This window comes from Hermetia illucens, chromosome 6 (assembly GCF_905115235.1).
Source record: "Hermetia illucens chromosome 6, iHerIll2.2.curated.20191125, whole genome shotgun sequence".
Classification (NCBI taxonomy): domain Eukaryota; kingdom Metazoa; phylum Arthropoda; class Insecta; order Diptera; family Stratiomyidae; genus Hermetia; species Hermetia illucens.
In genome coordinates this window covers 83207205-83225370 of record NC_051854.1, presented here as the reverse complement: position 1 = coordinate 83225370, position 18166 = coordinate 83207205, and the positions used below count along the sequence as shown (strand labels likewise).

Below are 18166 nucleotides of genomic sequence, written 5' to 3'. Positions count from 1 at the left end.
GCCAGCATTTTACCACTGTCACTGATTGCAAAGCCGTTCCCTATGAGACCATAGCACCTCAACGTCGGCCATTGATTGCCGTCCTACGAATTAAGCCACCGGTAAAACAGCGCACTGGTCCGCGGCGCATTAAATGCTGGCGATTTGATGAGAAGAAAGAAGAAACGATCTCACTCACACGATTACCGACCATTACGAATGTGGAAAAATCATGGAACCAAATGAAAGACACGATCCAAAAAGCGGCCTCTGCAACCGAGTCACTAAGCCGGGTAAGTGGTACATCAACCGACATACTTGGCCTTGGAATGATGATGTTGGAATGAAGGTCCGTGAAAACAAACGCCTCTACCACAAATTTCTCGACTATAAAACACCGGCCAATTGGCAAATTTATAAGAGAACTAACCAGGAAGCAAAGAAAGCAGTCGCTGCCACCCGAGCGAACCATAACAAAAATTTTTACGATAAACTACACACTCGGGATGGCGAGAAAGATCTGTATCGACTTGCTAAAAGCCGTAACGAACGTACACAGGATAACGAAAACTTCAGTTGCGTTAATGACAAGAACGGTACTTTGCTTACCAACCGTCGAGCCGCAACGGACAGATGGCGAGAATACTTCGAGCAGATTTCAACTGAAGAATTTGCTCATCCTCCACTTTCACAATCATCATCATCAACTGAAGTCGAGGAGGCAATAAAACGAATGAAATCGGGAAAAGCCACAGGACCTGACGACATTGCATCTGAGCTTTGGAAAGCGAAGAGCTGGAACCCAACACTGTGGCTCAGTGAATTCTTTGATCGGGTTATTCAGGAAGATTGGACACCACCTGACTGGCAAAAAAGTACCACAGTTCCAATATGGAAAAAGAAGGGTAGTCCAGCAGAATGTTCAAATTACCGTCCGATATGGTTACTTTCCCTTTCCATTACTCCCTCTCTGGATTCAGAGAAAGCGTTTGACCATGTGCCACACGAACTCATCTGATATGTTTCACGACAACACTTAATACCGGAAGAACTCGTGCGGTGGGTTTAATTGCTGTACCACGATCCGAAAAGTAAAGTTCGAAGTATGGCGGGTGTATCAAAACTGCTTCGTGTCTCTGTTGGTGTTCATCAAGGGAACGCCCTTTCACCACTCCTCTTTGTTCTAGTTATGGACACCGTCATACGGGATATCCAACGTCCAGCGCACTATAGACTCCTTTATGCTGATGATGTTTTCCTAGCATCTGATAGCAAAAATTATCTCGAGCAACTTGTTCAAAAATGGAATGATCGCCTCATGCAACACGGTCTCAGATTGAATTTAAACAAAACTGAATTTTTGAGGACCGATCCCCATGAAACAGGCACAATCACTGTTAGCGGCAGTGATCTGCCCAGAATTGAGCGATTTAAATACCTCGGGTCAATGCTATCAGCCAATGGAGAACTGTGTTATAAAACTGCTTCACACATTAACGCAACCTGGATGAAGTGGTGTTCCACAGCTAGTGTTCTTTGTGACCGACCTATCAACGAACATATCAAATCTAAAATTTATCGCAATGTTGTCCGTCAGTCGCCCTCTATGGTTCTGAGTGTTGGCCGACTATAAAAGACAATGAACGGTGTCTTGCGGTAAGAGAGACGAAGATGTTACGTCAGTCAGTCGCCCTCTATGGTTCTGAGTGTTGGCCGACTATAAAAGACAATGAACGGTGTCTTGCGGTAAGAGAGACGAAGATGTTACGTTGGGCTAGTGGGGTGACACGGTTTGATCACAACCGAAATGAGGATATGCGCGATCGTTATGGGGTAGCATCGATCGTGAAAAAAATTGCGAGAGAGGCGTCTTCGATGGAATGGTCATCCAATTCATGCTAACGGGAATTCACTTGCCAAGATTGGTCTGAACATCGAAGTCGATGGTAAACGACCAAAAGGCAGGCTGAAACAACGGTGCTTTATACGCTGGATGGGGTTTTAAAACCCTCAAGATTGCTCCCAGATCAGGTACTCGGTAGAGCCAAATGGCGAAGCCGATCACGACGAGCCGACCCCGCTTGTGAACGAGACAAAGGCTGAAGAAAAAGAAGAAGATCAATTACAAAGCACCAGCTTCCGGTATTCCGACTTATTTTTAATTATCGATGACATATTCGCATTCGTATTCCCCGAAAACCAAATAACCCGCGCAGTCCGCTCCGTAGCAGCCCCACATCATAATACTTCTCTAGAGAGGCACCCCGATGATGGAGACCAGCCGATCCCGCTACTAGACGAGACAATGGCTAAAGCAAAAAAGGGCAAGCTGGAAATCTTTCCTTGAAAAGAGTAACAGTCCAAAAATCTCGACTATTTAGTGAGATAAAATAATTCAAAATAATGCAAAAAATTAATAACATATTTGGATTTGCTGTCACCGTAGGTATCAGAAAATTTCACCACAACTTAATTAATACTTCTAAATGTTTATACGTATTTGCAGCAATAACCAATCAAACTAATCAACAAATCAAAAAATAATTCATACCGAATGAATAATGAAACGAAACTCGGCCGTGCACTTTCTTTACTATTTGAACGAAGAGAAGACCTCTTTTGTGGTTTCTAAAGGTGCAATCCCAGACATTATCTCGGAAGAATGGTTGGAATAACCGGGAAGAAGGCTTAACCCCGTGAAAGAATGATGGCGGTCATGTCGACGTCGATAGTCCGGCAATAATCAATATTTTAATCGTACTTTGATTTATTTGAAAATTTAATGTAGCTGATTGCATTTCGATACTAAAAGCTGTTATTACTACACACAACCCATATTCGCTGAGTTGATGTTTTAATTTTCTGAAAATTTCTGAGGTACGGTCATACCAGAATACATATCTGTTAACATGCACGGCTGTCGAATCGCTTGCACTTTTAATATTTTTATCATTTATCATTCATTGGAATTGTTGACGAAATACTATGAAATTGCTGAACTGCAATCGGAGATAATTTGATACAAAAATAAATTCAAAAGATCGCTTAGGAGATAGGTGTTGTGGGCTATCTATGTTATTTCCACAAGATACGGGAGCACAAAACTGACGGAATTATATTAGGACTACCAAAAAGTCTAAGGACTAAAGGCTGTTTTTAACATATTAGAAGAAAGTTTGAGCCTGAAAAATTCCAAATGGGACCATCTTATCTTCCTTAAGTGTACAGACTTGTATTCAATGCCTATACCTACATAAATAATGGGATTTGAACTTTGTTTCCAATCTTGAAACTGTTGTTGTTCTACAAAGAACATTGTCTACGTTGGAATTGGTTTACTCACAAACTTGAATGAACTGCACTCAATGAGGTGCACATGAAGACTTTTGTAGGAAGGTTATGATATGTGTATGTACATGTTGGGGGACTGCCTGATCCTGATTAAGATATAAGATGCGAAAATAAATAAATATTTGTCTTCGATTAAGATGATAATTGAAAAATATGATGCAACATGAGAAAGAGTGGAATGTGAATGCGCACGTACCAGAAAATATGGAACAGACGGGTTAAATGGTAACATTGTGTTCCTTTCGCGAATATGGGCAGAACACCAAAATATATCATTCAAGTCCCCTGAAGACAGTCCTAATTTCAAATGGGAAGACTTGCTACAGCTACCCAAATGAGAAAAAATTGAACTTCGGAAAAATTTTACGGCGGAAAAACTGAAAAATAACTTCAGCTTCAGCTTCATGGATAATGACTTCTTTCGCCGAAAAATATTCGGGGGTTCCGGAAAATTCGTCACTTCCTCTAGCTGAAGTTTAATTTTCAACTGTTCAAGGGGCGTGGTAGTAGCACTCTAAAAAATAAAAAGTTCTCTTTCGTCTGCAAAATTTTGAAATTATGAACTTTGTTAGCAATAGCGATATTCCACCAAACTTGATAAGACCATGCTTTGTATTATAGCCTATATCACTGCATGGAGGAAGGATAAATTTAAGCGGGGGTTTGCAGCCAATTACTAAAATTTATTTGAACAGGTATCGGTATGGAAGATATTTCGGAGCCTAGGCACCATATAGTGGCAGCCACCTGGTTTTTTCATATTTTTCGGTTAGGTAGTTTCTGAGAATGGGTCCTTGAAAGAAATGGTCAATTTCGACTCCCCCGAACTTCCTGCTTTTCCCATGATAGTAAAAACTAAGACGAGCTTCGGAAACTACTAACCGAGACCTTTCATTTGATACTCCAAATGACTATATTTGGTGACAAAAAAAAATTATACCCCCCTTTTGCATGTATGGGGACCTCCTCTTAAAGTCGACGTAACAGGATGTAACTTACTGTATGCGTAAGCGTTCACAGGTCCCACTTTCTACTAAATTTGGCGTCAATCGCTTCAGCAGTCTCCGAGAAAAATGCGTGTGATGGACAGACAGACAGACAAACCGACAGACGGACAGACCTGTGAGGAGTGGCGTTTATTTGCAATAAATCATCCTATGCTAGCATGGCCCTGGCGAGGATGATGCCGAACGTGGGAAGGCCACGGTATACCTCTAGGTTGCTTATAGCCAGGGTGGTGACCTCAATCATGCTCTATGGGACCCCAATTTGGAGGGAGGCATTACAGATGCCAGTTAACACTAAGAAACTGAGTGCGGTCTACTGGAGGACAGCCCCGAGGGTATACTCTGTCTTGAGGACTGTCTCAGATGGTGCAGCATTCGTCATCTCTGGAATGATGCCGATTGACATCTTGGCAGATGAGATGGCGAATGTATACAATGCGAAGCCAATCTCTTCCTCATCGCAGACGAAGAACGCTGAGAGATCCATAAATAGATAGCAAGAGCTGTGGGAACGACCGGGAAAAAGTCGATGTACTCACACTCATTTCTGCCGTCAAGAGCTGGTTGGAGAGATGACGCGGTGAGATTACTTATAATCTCATGCAGTTTCTCACGGGGCACGAAGGATATCTCCAATACATGCATAGGTTTAAATTGAAGACATCACCCGATTCTCCAAACTGCGATGGAGTCCCAGAGGGCCCAGAGCATGGATTCTTCCACTGTCTGAGATTTGTGGAAGAAGGGAGGAATCTAGAGAAGACTCTAGGAGTGATGCTGGTACTAGAAAATCTGGTGGCGAAAATGGTAGACAAAAACAGAATTGGGATGCGGTCAACTGCATGATCGCCGCATCTATCCAAAATAAACTGCGGAAGGCCGAGGAGAGGAAAAAAACGTGGTCACGTACACCGCGTATATAAGAGAGGTGATTAAGCTAGAAACATCTGACTCCGCCCCGTGATGTAATACCTCAGGGTGGTTCCGCGAGGCAGGGAGGGAGTCGGCGTGGTTTTAGTGGATTTCCACCTCCTCACAAAGAAAAGACAGACGGTTAGGCAGACAGACAGACAGTAAATGAATTTTAATAAGGCTTTGTTTTACACAAAACCTTAAAAAGGAGGGAGCAAAGTTTTGTAAAAACTTCACCAATTAGATACAACGAGGAAAGTTAATATCAAGAGAGGAGCAGAATCAGATCGACATTTCTTAGTGTTCGATGTGTACAAACTAACTGCTTTACCATGTTAGGGGGTTAGTAGGGGGAAACGATTTGGAAGTTATGCGATCATCAAAGTACAATCCACTGTATAATGCATGTTTATAAGCAAATGGTACCTGGGGTGATAGTGAATCTAAAATCACGTGTGTTCCCACTCCCCGAGTAAACAGCTTTGCATGACAACAAGAATCTTTAGGCGCATAAATCACAAATTATAACTCGTGTCATCGCACAAGACAATGTCATTGCAAACGACACGGTCAAAAGAAGGCAATGGAAGAACCGAGTCCTGTATTGTGAAGGTACAAACTCCGAAAAAAATCACAATGGATGCTATCACCTTTCTTATAGGGTAATTAATGCTAATTGGAAAACAGCTTTCTCAAGTTCAGATGCGAAAGATGAAAAGAAAAAGAAGAAGAAAATAGCCGTAGACAAAAGAGGAACTTGTCAAAGCCTGCGCTTAAGATTGAAGGTACGCGAGATGGCACACGGATTAGTGCTTTCCAGTTTGGAATCAGCAGTCGTCAAGTTGGATGTACCATTCGAAATAATAAAAAAACTTGTTGTTTCTTTTTCGTTGGTGAAGATATTTATTCTTGAAAATACCGATATTTCGGGGATGAAGGGGACAAGTGATTCCCGAAATATCGGTATTTGCAAGAATAAATATCTACACCAAGCAAAAAGAGAGAACAAGTTTTTTTTATTATTTCGAATAATTAATCGTTGGAAACGCCGCATAATTACACTCAGATGCATGTACCAGCCATAGAACTTCAATTCCAAAACTAAATCGCAATCAATCTCAAGATGAAGGCGAACAACAACACAAGCGCAGCAAAGTGTACATGGGCTCGTACACCAAACAATCTCTGAAAACAGGTAAGCTGGCCGATGAGTCATGAACTGTGAAACCCTTCAGCAACGGGCCAGGAGTCAGTTACATGTGGCGCTGGCGGATGGTAATTCCAGTATTGAGGCCAGACTGTCAGAGATGGTCATCGTCCAATCCTCGTATCTCCAAAGCCACAGGAATCCAATGGACAGCTGGGTAGTTATGAAAGAGGAATAACCCTAGCTGAACAGAAAGTTCAGCTGCTCCGTATAAACAGAGAGTACCAGGAGACATTGGAAAAGGCAGATCAGAAAGTGGGTTTAGGGGTCAGGAAGGCAAAGATGAGAGAGTTCTGCGCCAAGAAACCAGACAACGACCTGGATCAAGTGGACGCCGCCATCGAGCTGTTAGAGAAGATGATGATCGACATCGACGGGAACTGGGTAGCACAGATAAATCTATAGCATTCGAAGTGCGCCTCAGCTAATTCATTCGTCGACATCACTTTAATGCAGGAGCCCTGGATCGGACGAGGCACGAAAATGCTCAAAAGTAAATATTATACTTTATTCCACAGCACAAGGGGCACTGATCGGGACTGACCTAGAGCGTGTATTACCGCCAGGAAGAGTCTGGGCGCTTTCCTGTATCCGGACCTGACTTTCAGCGACTTTTATGCCAAAAGAACTGCAGCATTGGCGTCCAATGTTGGGAAAGCTGAGGAATCAAGGAAACAGGTCTACTACGATACAACAAGAAGACGTTGCTACCGTAGTGGAATGGAGATCTATCCAACTTCAGAAACCGGACCAGGGAGGTATTCAAAGTTGACTACAGGCATAAATATTGGCAGCCATAAGAAAGCTGCCTGAAGAAGTACAAGTTGGCCGTCAAAAGTGCCAAGAGGCGGTTGGACTATTGCAGAACATCGAAAGCGCAGGCGAATCTACGAGATTCAATAAGATTTTGTCTGTGCTTTTCCCTTCAATCCTTTCCACACTTTTCTCCTCGCTTCTAACGATACCAATCGCACTGAAAAGTTGAAATTCATTTAACTCACTTCCCTGCTTTTGTTCCTTTCTAATTTACAGTTAAAAAAAAAAAAATTTATTTAAGGATCAAAACGTTTTTGAGTTTGAAGTTATTACACGCGTCTGCACTCTCCAGTGGTCGGAACAAGAAGGAGGAAGTATAACCCGCCAACCTCGTGGCAGATCGCCAAATGTGTCAGCGGAGGTGTTCTCACTATCGGCAATGAAGTCGCGGTTCTTATCTACGCTGTACCGCCTCAGCGGCACTGGAGGCTCTTGCACGGAATCTTCTAATGAAACCCCGAAGCTGTACGGTCAGACGTACTACCCCATCAATAAGGAGGACTTCTAGAAATACTTGGAGGGTGCTCAGTGCCAGTCTGGAAGATTAACAAATCGATAACTACCGAGGATAAGATCGACTGGGCTATAAAGAGATAGCATAATGCCTGTCATGCTGTCGAAGCAGTAAGAAAGTTTTGTGCCGTGCTTTGTCGAAATCTACCCGAGTTGTATCTCTTTGGGATACGTACCATTTTCTTGAAATCGCGTGCACATAGTTATCATACAGAAAGTGGGCAGGCCCGGCCATGAGTCCTCGAAGGACTTTCAACCAATCAATATTCAACAAAGTTGGTACCAACGCCATCAAGGAAGCCTTAACCAATGTTGGATTGGAGGGGTTTCTTATGCATTGAAGTATATCCATGCTAAGAACTAGGATAACCCAGTCTGATGTGGGAAGTACTAACTTGATCAGAACTGTGAGTAGAGGTACGCCCCAAGATGGCGCCGCATCTCCAGTGCTCCATTTCTTCGCAATGGACGAAATTTTACGTATATTGGACAAGAGGGGCGTGGGGCGTTCCCCACGGACTACGCCACTTATAAGCCGGATTTGATGTAGTAGACTTTTTAGCCAGGTGTGTAAGTTTTCTCTGATACACACATCGTAGCCGAGTCGCACGGTCTTCCAGGGTTCGTCAGTGTATTATAAATGCAAGTACGCTCGATTCTGGAACTCTGTCGATTTTATTCAACGGCGTCGTCCTCCAAGGTGGGGAGGCAGTACAGGAACGACGAGGACCACGCAGCCAGACTCGATATACCATGCAATTTGCATTACCGAAGAGGTGACGAAGAAACTGAAACCCTCATGCACTTTCTTTGCGACAGAACAGCTCGAGCTAGAACCAGTTTACGGGAACTAGGTAAACCCCAGAAAGATCCCTAGTTGCAGGGTGGAAGAGTTGCTTTCCTTCGCGCATGCTGCAGCTGGCTCTAAAGATATGAGCCGCCTGGACTCTGGCCCCTTGCTCTTACCACAGCAGTAATGGTTTTAGGAGTTTGTGGCATCAAAACAGTGTACCACAGCGTTGATTAGACTCCTTGAATCAATCACTGATACCTACTCGTACCTACCTACTTCTACAACTGTGAGCAAGCGCCCACTTTTGTCTACATAAGGCCAACGATAACAATGGAGGATACTAATAGACTGATCGAATAAAATCAATTACCTCGTGTTGTCACCACTGAAGAAGAATGTAGACATTAATTTGGTATATCTTGCGCCGACAAAACGCGCACTAAACAGATGGACGAAACAGGCTAGAGCTTCGGCAGCAAACGCCAATGAAAGAGTAGTCCCCAGATGAATATTAAGCAGAGTGAGAGGGGATACAACGTAATGTTGTATTCTATAATGTTCAGAAGCCGGCCATTTAAGACGTGTGTACGTAGTAGGGATTCCCAGATAATGTTGAAAGAAAGTATACCAATAGGACCACGGTGGCCTGAAGACGCTGAATATCTTGCTAAACTACATAAAATCTACCTTGAAGCACATGTGATGAGCATAACTAATTGCTGATGAAAGGATAGTATCAACCCTTTTTCTAGAAGTAAGGTTCATTGAATATGATATGGTTTTCCCATTGGTGTAAGCATGGTTTTATCAGCAATAAAATATTACACTGCTATGCTATATTGCAATAAGAACTGATCGACGTACACACATTGTGCGATGGACAGTTGGGCATAGTAGAAGTGAAGAAATTTGATGAATGTGGAAGGGTCTACATCATACTCAACTACTCCGAAAAACCCAAAAACGGTGCAATATAAATAACTTACCTGATGAAATCCCAAATAACTTTCTATACTATGAGTTGCGAAGAACACTTCTCCCTCACACGTGAGAATCATTAGAAATCCATTTAGTGCCTGGAACGGTACAAGAAATCAAAATTAGATAAAACTGAATGCACTCATCTCATTCAAAAACATTAAAAACAAAAAGCCTTTCCTCTCCACTAAGAAAAAATCAAATCTCCAGGAAAGATGTTATGTTCAACAAAGGCAACAACACAATTAGTAAGAATAGAACATTCGACATTGACAAGAAACCTTTTGGATTCAAGAGTCTTCTGCAAATGGACATTACCAAGATCTTTTACCGGTGATGGACTCTAGTGCCGCGCCACACCGCCGTCGGTGGCTTTTTTACTCGAGAAAAACTAAGCCAACCAGGAAATGATCAGTGATTATTGCAGTAATTTCGTTAAAAATGTGTAGCACAGATACACCGATCCGACCTGAGGTTTTCAGATCTGGAGGGATCCGTTTAAGGCAATCAAGAAGACATCGAGTGAAATCCACTGAAAATCTTTGAGGCGTAAGCGCAAATGATGATTGGCATATTGATGCACTAAAGTATCTCTTCTTTGAATTCCTTTTGGTTCACAAAACAATTATAAAAGATTGAACATTTGAATCGGTTCGGCGGATTCCAAGGTCCTGGTCACAGCGCAGATAGTGGAAACTTAATATTTCAATTTGCAAATGATTGCAGGCATCCTTGTGGTTGCCGAACTTGTTTGAGTAACCTGTTTTTAGACATATTGCTGTAACCATTGCCGACAAGAGATATCATCACTTCTAGCCAACCTTAGGTAATGCGGAAAAAAACTAATAAGTTCCACTTTAATCAGAACACTGCCAGCTAGAAAAGTCTGATCTTCAAATAACAGCGGCAAATCGGAGGCACTTGTATCATTGCGGACTCGGCTGATTCAATCCGCCGGGGTGTCGTCATTCAAAGTCTCCAGGTAATCCAGGTACCCTATGTACTTCTGTAAGACCATGTCGATGGCGCTGCGCTTGACTTGTTATTAAAATCGCATTAGAATGTGCCATCGACCGGTCGCGCTTGAAACATATCCGACAGTCCGAAAAACTACCAATTTAATTATATATGTCATGTTCCTTGAGTGGCTGGAAAAAAGGGGTAGAGATGAGTCCCTCTGGGTCTGCGGCCAGGCGAGGGGACCGCAGTCAAGACACTGGTGAATGGAGTTGACGAAGGTGTAATTCAAGAATGAATAGACAGTTGATTGTTTGAATCATGTACTTTATACGCTCGTTGATATGGAGCACACAATTAGAGGCAATTAGAACAAATTTCGGGACAAGGTTGGCGGTTCTGTAATTAATTTTGGGCCGATGAGGACGGACACTATTCAGGCTGTCGGTAAATGTTTTGATAGATGAACGCCTTTCAAATATGATTTTACCAATTATGATATACGTATATGCACACGTTAAATGGTGCTGCTTTTTCGAATAAACTATTTCCGGACAGACAGGAACGCATCAATATTCGCTCATAATTCACTGGAAGCGGCCTCGGTGGAACTAGGGCACAACCCCAGGAAATAATCTAGTGTTGAACGATTGAGATTGCAGCTTTATAAAAGTAAGTATTATTTCCGGGTAAATCCTCTCCCTGCCCTTTGCTACATGCTAATAAAGATAACCTCTGAATTAACTTCCCTCAATTGTGATCTCAGGGATATGGGTATACCTCAGTTTTACTTTTTATAATGATTATCCTGGAGTAAAAACAAGTGTACTCGTTTGAGGCAAGATGTTAGCTAACTACATCCCTATCAGAATTTAAGTCAAATACTTACCTATCTGGCACCCCGGATTGAAGTCTCTACTTCTACTAGCTGAAACACTTCCTGCTGCAACTGACGCATCCTTTTATATCTCCCCGTCAGCAGCTAGTATACATCCCCAATTGCTATTTTGGGTTCTATTCGTCCTTAGTTTAGATATTTTGCTGTAGTAGTGTGTGTGGTGGAGGAGAAGCTACAGCTTCTGAGCACTTAGGTCGTGTTGGACCATTGTTCTCGCCACCCCCGTCTAACGGAATAGTCCGGTTTCTTTAACGTATCGCAGGATTTCCGTTAGTGAGTGTGATGTTACCCGTCACAACTTGTGAACATCAGCACCAAAGATCTGATGCCTGATGCGTCCACAGGAGGGGCATTCACATAGGAAATGCTCCGTGGATTTCGCTTCCTCATTATAGGAGGGACACGTATCATCTTGAGTAATTCCTATTCTGAACATATGCCCAGCTAGTGGATTATGGCCTGTCAGAATACCCACAATATACCTGAAAGTCCTCCTGCTTTTCGACCGGATAAACTTTGCGGTACGCATGTTCAGTTCCGGAAGGAAAAGTTTGATGTGTCAAACACCATTTAATCTCTGCCACCTGTCATTGTGGGAAGCTTGTTCCCAGTTTTCGGAGACAGACTTACCCCACGCTACTGATACTCAAATTCCTGGTTCCGGTCCCGGCATAAGGGAGATTGACCCCTCCTTCACAAAAGCATCTGAGATTCGATTTCCCTCTCGTCACAATGGCTAGGTACCCAGAGTAGTTCCACCGTATTGAATCTAGAAATAGAGTTCAAACGGTGTCTGCATTCCTGAACGATTTTCGAGGTGATCAAAGGACTACGCAATGTCCTCAACGCAGCTTGGCGCTCACTGCAGATTGCGATGCACCTGCCCTTCAACCACTCGTCACTAACCCAGTTTGCCACCCTTTGGATCGCTTGAAAAAACCGTTGCATATTGTTTCACAGGAAAAGCCCACTTCTTGTTTTTCTTCGAAAGGTAGACTCCGGCTCCAGAACCCTCTTCTATTTTTGAGCCATCGGTGTAGAAGACTTCGGTATATCCCGCCACGCATTCCTCTGGAACTTCCCAGTTCTCTCTACGCTTCAGGGTAACTTCATATCATCTACCAAACAGATGTATTGGGACACGAAAATCAGAAGGAATTGTAAGAACTGGTTCACTATTGCCAGTAACTCTTCCAATGCTCTGTGCCCCCACATTCGTTGTTTCCCCATACATCTTATCGAATTAATCTATGAGCTGCTCTTTTTGCAGTGCTTTGAATAAATATATCCAGGGGCTGCAAATTGAGTAGTGCATTTAGAGCTGAACCGGATGTCGTGCTCATGGCTAGTTCACGGTGAAAACCTTTTTGTCTCACCTTAACCCACCACACTACGGACGCATAAACGAACAGCGGCCTAATGATAACAACGTGCATTACCACATGAGGCCTGAGTCCCCCATGTCAAGGCAAAGGTCCGTCTGCACAGCCCATAAGTTGCGAGAACTCGTGTCATCTTTACCTCTGCATGTTTGTTCCAAAGAAGTTTTTTATCTAGGGAGAATCCCAGATGTTTCACTTCCTCGGAGAGTTGAAGGGTAGTACCCTTCATCTCAGCGAGGAAAATTCCATCCAGTTTTCTCCTTCTTGTGAATAATACATTGTGGTTTTATTTAGATTAACTGAAAGACCATGTTTGAGGCACCAACAATCCCGATCAACAGCAAGCACAGCCACGTCATCAGCATAAGCTTGAGTGTGTATTAGCAAATTTTGCAGTTCGCATAGTAGTGAGTCGATCAGCAAACTGCACAGAATTGGCGAAAGCACACCTCCTTGAGGGCAGCCCTTCGTTGCTTCTGCAGTCAGATAGCGATTGACACCCACCTTAGCACACAGCAATCTCTGCGTTAGCATAGCATAGATCCACTTAATTAAAGCATCATCAACACCATGCGCTCTGGCGGAATCACAAAGTTTTTGAAAAGGCGCACAGTCAAAAGTCCCTTCAATGTTCACGAACATCCCCATCGTCCGCAATAGTCAAATTGAATTCTAGGTATCTGACAATGAGACCTCGTCTAGCACTCGCCAGTGTGTAATCAACTCTAACACTTTGAGGTACAGATTGAACGTAACGTAAGGGCGCACCCCACGTTTGCAGTCATAAGACCAGCTGAAGTGATGAAATCAAATAGCTTCTCTCCTCTTGGATTGCATTTGCTACTGCTCGAACGAAAATAGGCAAATCCGCCTTATTGGCGAGAGCATGGCCCTAAGAAACCGTAAAGCCGTCATCGACTAATTTTTTGTAAAGTTTGGGTGCTAAGCCCTAAACGAGGGGTCCGTGGACCAAGAAAAGAGGGAGTAAGTTGCTTTCCATTTGGTCCGGTCCAGCATTCAGTTGATGCGGCCTTAAGGCCCCAAAATTCTCAAAAAAATATTTTCAGCTCTAGGCAAGCTCTGGTCAATAAGGTGGATTGTGTTGGGAACACGTCAACATTCGTGACCAACGCCTAGCAAGAGGTACTAGATTTAACGTTGTCTCAATATCAGATTAAACAATGATAAGATTCAACATTAAATGAAAAGTGTAATAAGGGATCCTAGGAAAACATTTTTATGCAGGGAACCTCAGCAATAACATCGCTCATCAAGAGGTAAGCGGCGATATCAGGAACGAACTGCAACTGGAGAGAGTGGTGGAACATATCGCAGGTCAATTGTCCGGCTAAAATAGTCACGTCATTAAAGGATGTACTCTGGTGGAACAGGAACCTAATCAGAATGAGAACAGAGGTCTCAATACTCGCCCTTCAAGAAGCCGAAATAAAGGAAGGACTGTGAGGTACAAAAATGCAGTGCCATGAGCGAAACAAAGCAAATTACTGGAATTTTATGAATAAGATTTTTTCCTTTGAGACTGCGACATCGGCTTTAAGAGACGAGGCGTTAACGATGCGCATCTACTCAGTACCCTGCTGCTCGAGTTCAATTCGACTGTTGCCCTCAACAAGAATGAGGAGATCATCCGCGTAGGTAACACATTCAGCAACGGTAGAAAGCTCACTCAACAGTTTGTCCATCATCGGGTTCCTTATAAATGGATCTGCGGTAAATCCCTGTGGGCAGCCGCGCTCCACGTTCCCCTACACACGTTCGTTGACACCTTGGACGAATGCTTTCCTTCCATGGAAATAGCTCTTCCACAGAGCTAATTCCTGGCAGTCACACTCACAAAGTCTCGACAACACAGACGACCAACTTAGGTGCCTTTGAAATTTACAAAGATTCCAAAGACGTAATTTCTATGACAACAGACAACAAAGTACTTTATATACATTAAGGCCTCGTCGGTGGCCCTGCCAGTACGGAAGTCATACTGTTTGTCAGCCACCAAATGAGATGTTTTCACCCCAGTCGCTGGAGTATAATGCTCTCCAGGACCTTGCCAAGGGCCGGGAGAAGAGATATGGCCCTGTACGGGCGAGCCTCGCCATGCTCTGCTCGATCTCACAACACCTTAGGGGAAGAATTTCTTCCCCTCTTTCATTCCAACGCGTCGGCATAAGCGGGGGATCGACATTCATATTCACACCTCTATTGACCAGGACGACCGCAATAGGAGTGTAGTCACTCACATTACATCCATCGAATAATCTCCATGACTGGACAAACGCCTTTGCTGCTACATTCACATACGTAATATCAATGTCACTGACGTCCTTGGAGCTCTCAAAACTCGAAACAGTTCACGGAACATTTAGACAAAACAAATCGCGCTTTAACAACATTTCGGACAATACCTCTCCCTGGGTATAGCACGTTGGCAAGATGTGCGCTGAGTAGGGGAGATCGCATTCGGGTCTATGCCCAGTATGAATAGTGTTCCACAAATACCACCTCATCCAGGTACGCGTTATACTGCTCCAGATCGTCTGTGGGTGGACAGTACATGCTCGAGCAAAACCCCTGTCCTAAAGGCCCCGTGATTGAGCCCCAATCATTAGTGAGACACTCAACATAGACGCAATCTAGATGCGTATCATTAATGACGACCGCCGCCTTGGCCGACCGCCTAGCAGTGAACACCCGCATGTTTCCAGGAAGGCCCAGGGCCCCTGTAACATGGCTACGCTAATGTTGCACTTATGCATGTGCTAGCCGAGACCATGCATCACGGCAGCCGCTCTAGCGGAGTTCAAATGCAGCAGTGTGAGCGACATGGCGCTCAATGGCGGGAGTTGAACCGAGCCACCATTGAGGCGTAAATTTGGCAAAGCATCGACCGGAGCATATGCCGGGCCGGAAGTCCCCGGAACGCATAGTTCCGGCAGTGAACCTCGTTAATGCAAGAGGAGGTCATATGGCCACTCTGCGAACAACGAGCGCAGACATGGTCCTTTGCACAACAGTCAGCCACGCGGTGATCGCGCAGGGAGCAGCGTCCTGACCCTGTAGCTAAATCATTTTACATACACCCTTTCGGTGGATGTCAACTTGTTGATCACTGCTGGTGTGCGCTCAATCACAGCATTGCTGACTGCATCAGGACCCGACCGTATTGGGCGACTTACAATCTTCACGTCCTTCCTTCATCAGCGCTAATGCAGCAGTGCACATCATAGACGATGGCAGGAGGTCTCAGCTTCTGGGCCACTGCCACCTCCAAACTATGTTCGGAGAACTTGGGGTTCTCTACAACCTTCCTTCGTTGTTTTTTGGAGGGTACGCATAAGGCCACCCCCCCCGGACTTCAGCGGGTTCGCGGTATGAACCCTAACTCCCAGTGCAGGAGCGACTTCCCGCATCACCACCTGCGCAACTTTCTTTGGGGAAGCCGACCATGTCTCGGCCGGTTTAGGGACCGCGGGCAACGCACTGGGATTGGAGGCTGTTGTTCTACCGACGCCCACTAAATTAGTCACAGGCAAGGGGGCAGGTTGGCTACCCTTTGCAGTCATCAGTCCCTCCACTTTCCCTTTGTATAAGGCCACTTTCTTGGCTATCTTGGACAGCCGATTCCCGTACTCCAAAATAACTTTCGAGACAACCTCGCCCATTGCCTCCGTTGCAGCGCCACTTTTGACCAGGATCTGGACAAGCTGGTCGCTTATCTTTCTCCCTTCCTCGATTTCTCTACCCACAACAGGCGAGCAGGAAGGCTCATCAACTGAAGCAACCACCTCAATACCGGAAGTTGAGTCAGTGTACCAACTCTGACTCTCCTGCCTACGTTTGGGGGGACCTTCTTCCCAACACCGGCATCTGTCAACGCAACAAACGCCTTCTTCAGGTTGACTTTCGCAACCTGGCCACATTTGTCAAGAGCCTCCATCTCGCCCTCGCTCGACGACCCGCACTCCTTACTTGCTGGCTCCTTGCGAGCCCGTACCGCCCCCGTTCCGCCTCCGATGACGTCCCCATCTCCTTGGTACCGACTCCCTTCTTTTTTCTCGGTGGCATACCCGCCACTATTTTAGTGTCCGGCACTATTTCTTTTGTTAGCACAATAATTAATTATATAATATTAATTATAGTAAAAGAAATGTCTTTAAGGAACTGTGACCAGATGATCCCTGAAGTAGCTTGATTGGATGATTGCCAAGGTACTCAAGCATCATGATAATGAACGGGATAATATTAGCTTGCTAAGATTTTGGCTACAATGAGCTACCTCTTCTGTTCCTCTCTGTTATTGCTGGCAGGACACTTCTCAAGAATACATCTGAAGGAACCTGAGATCGATAGAACGGAGTTTTTATTATCCTTCAATTCATATGCGACTCTCCGATATCCCTGCCCTTGGATCATACTCTGGTAAGCTCCTTTTCAATGAAACACGGTTTCGCTCTTACCTTCGTCGTGGTCAAAAATCTTCAAACAATTGAAGTTTTGAAGGAAAGTTATCTGAGGTACTGTCAGAGAATTCTTTGTATGTTTATTTACCTTATTTGGTCCCCCCTTGTAGCTAATTCAACTTATTCTAACCTACTATGACTTTTATTATTCATTGCTATTTGTTGAATTTTTTCTGAAGAACTTTGCAAATATATGTGGTACCAAACTCCTGTTTAACAGCCATATGTGTGTCCAGTGACAAATTAATATAATATTCGAAAATCATTAGCTGAAACTAGCGTTAATTTCCTCTAACTCTGTGTAAGCAAATAAACAATTGATTATTCCATAATGAACCAATCGACAACCGCTTAAACCATCATATTCGTGTGAATAATTCAATTTTCCTCACATGACGTGACCATATTGCTCTGTTCGATACGTAGGTGTGCTAGGATATTGAAAATGAGATGCCAATTAGGCGCATGATTAATGATTCCATGTCCCAATTTTTTTTGTTTCACTTATCATTATCAGCCGACATTACATATTCAGGGGTTAACCGCAGCCAGGTGTATCTATTGGGTAATCCTGAGGTGAGCAGCTGACATGAGTGTGAGTATATCTTCATTAAAAATCGTCTCGAGTGAATGTACTGACAAATGAATGACCTACGAGTTTGATGAATGGGAAGCCGCTCTCACCTGAATTGGGGAACGTAATTGCAACAATGTAATTAATGGAGCTCTTGAAACCAGATTAATTTTGTTAATCGAATGGATATTGAATGTATTATTTCTGTTAATATGTACACAGTATTAAGATTACGCTCATCATTAGTTCTGCATAAGGACTAGCTTCAAAATGCTTTCGAAAACAACATGGCGACCCCGTACCAGAGCAATAAATATTTCT

General features: G+C 43.9%; 1 protein-coding gene across 2 annotated transcripts in view; it reads right to left on the bottom strand.

Moving 5' to 3' along the window:
• LOC119659896 overlaps positions 1-18166 on the bottom strand; it is a 266867-nt gene that overhangs the window by 37279 nt on the left and 211422 nt on the right. For both annotated transcript variants that reach the window (XM_038068220.1, XM_038068221.1), the window contains exon 5: positions 9565-9654. In XM_038068220.1, coding sequence (XP_037924148.1) covers positions 9565-9654 — 90 coding nt within the window. The remainder of the gene's footprint in view (positions 1-9564; positions 9655-18166) is intronic.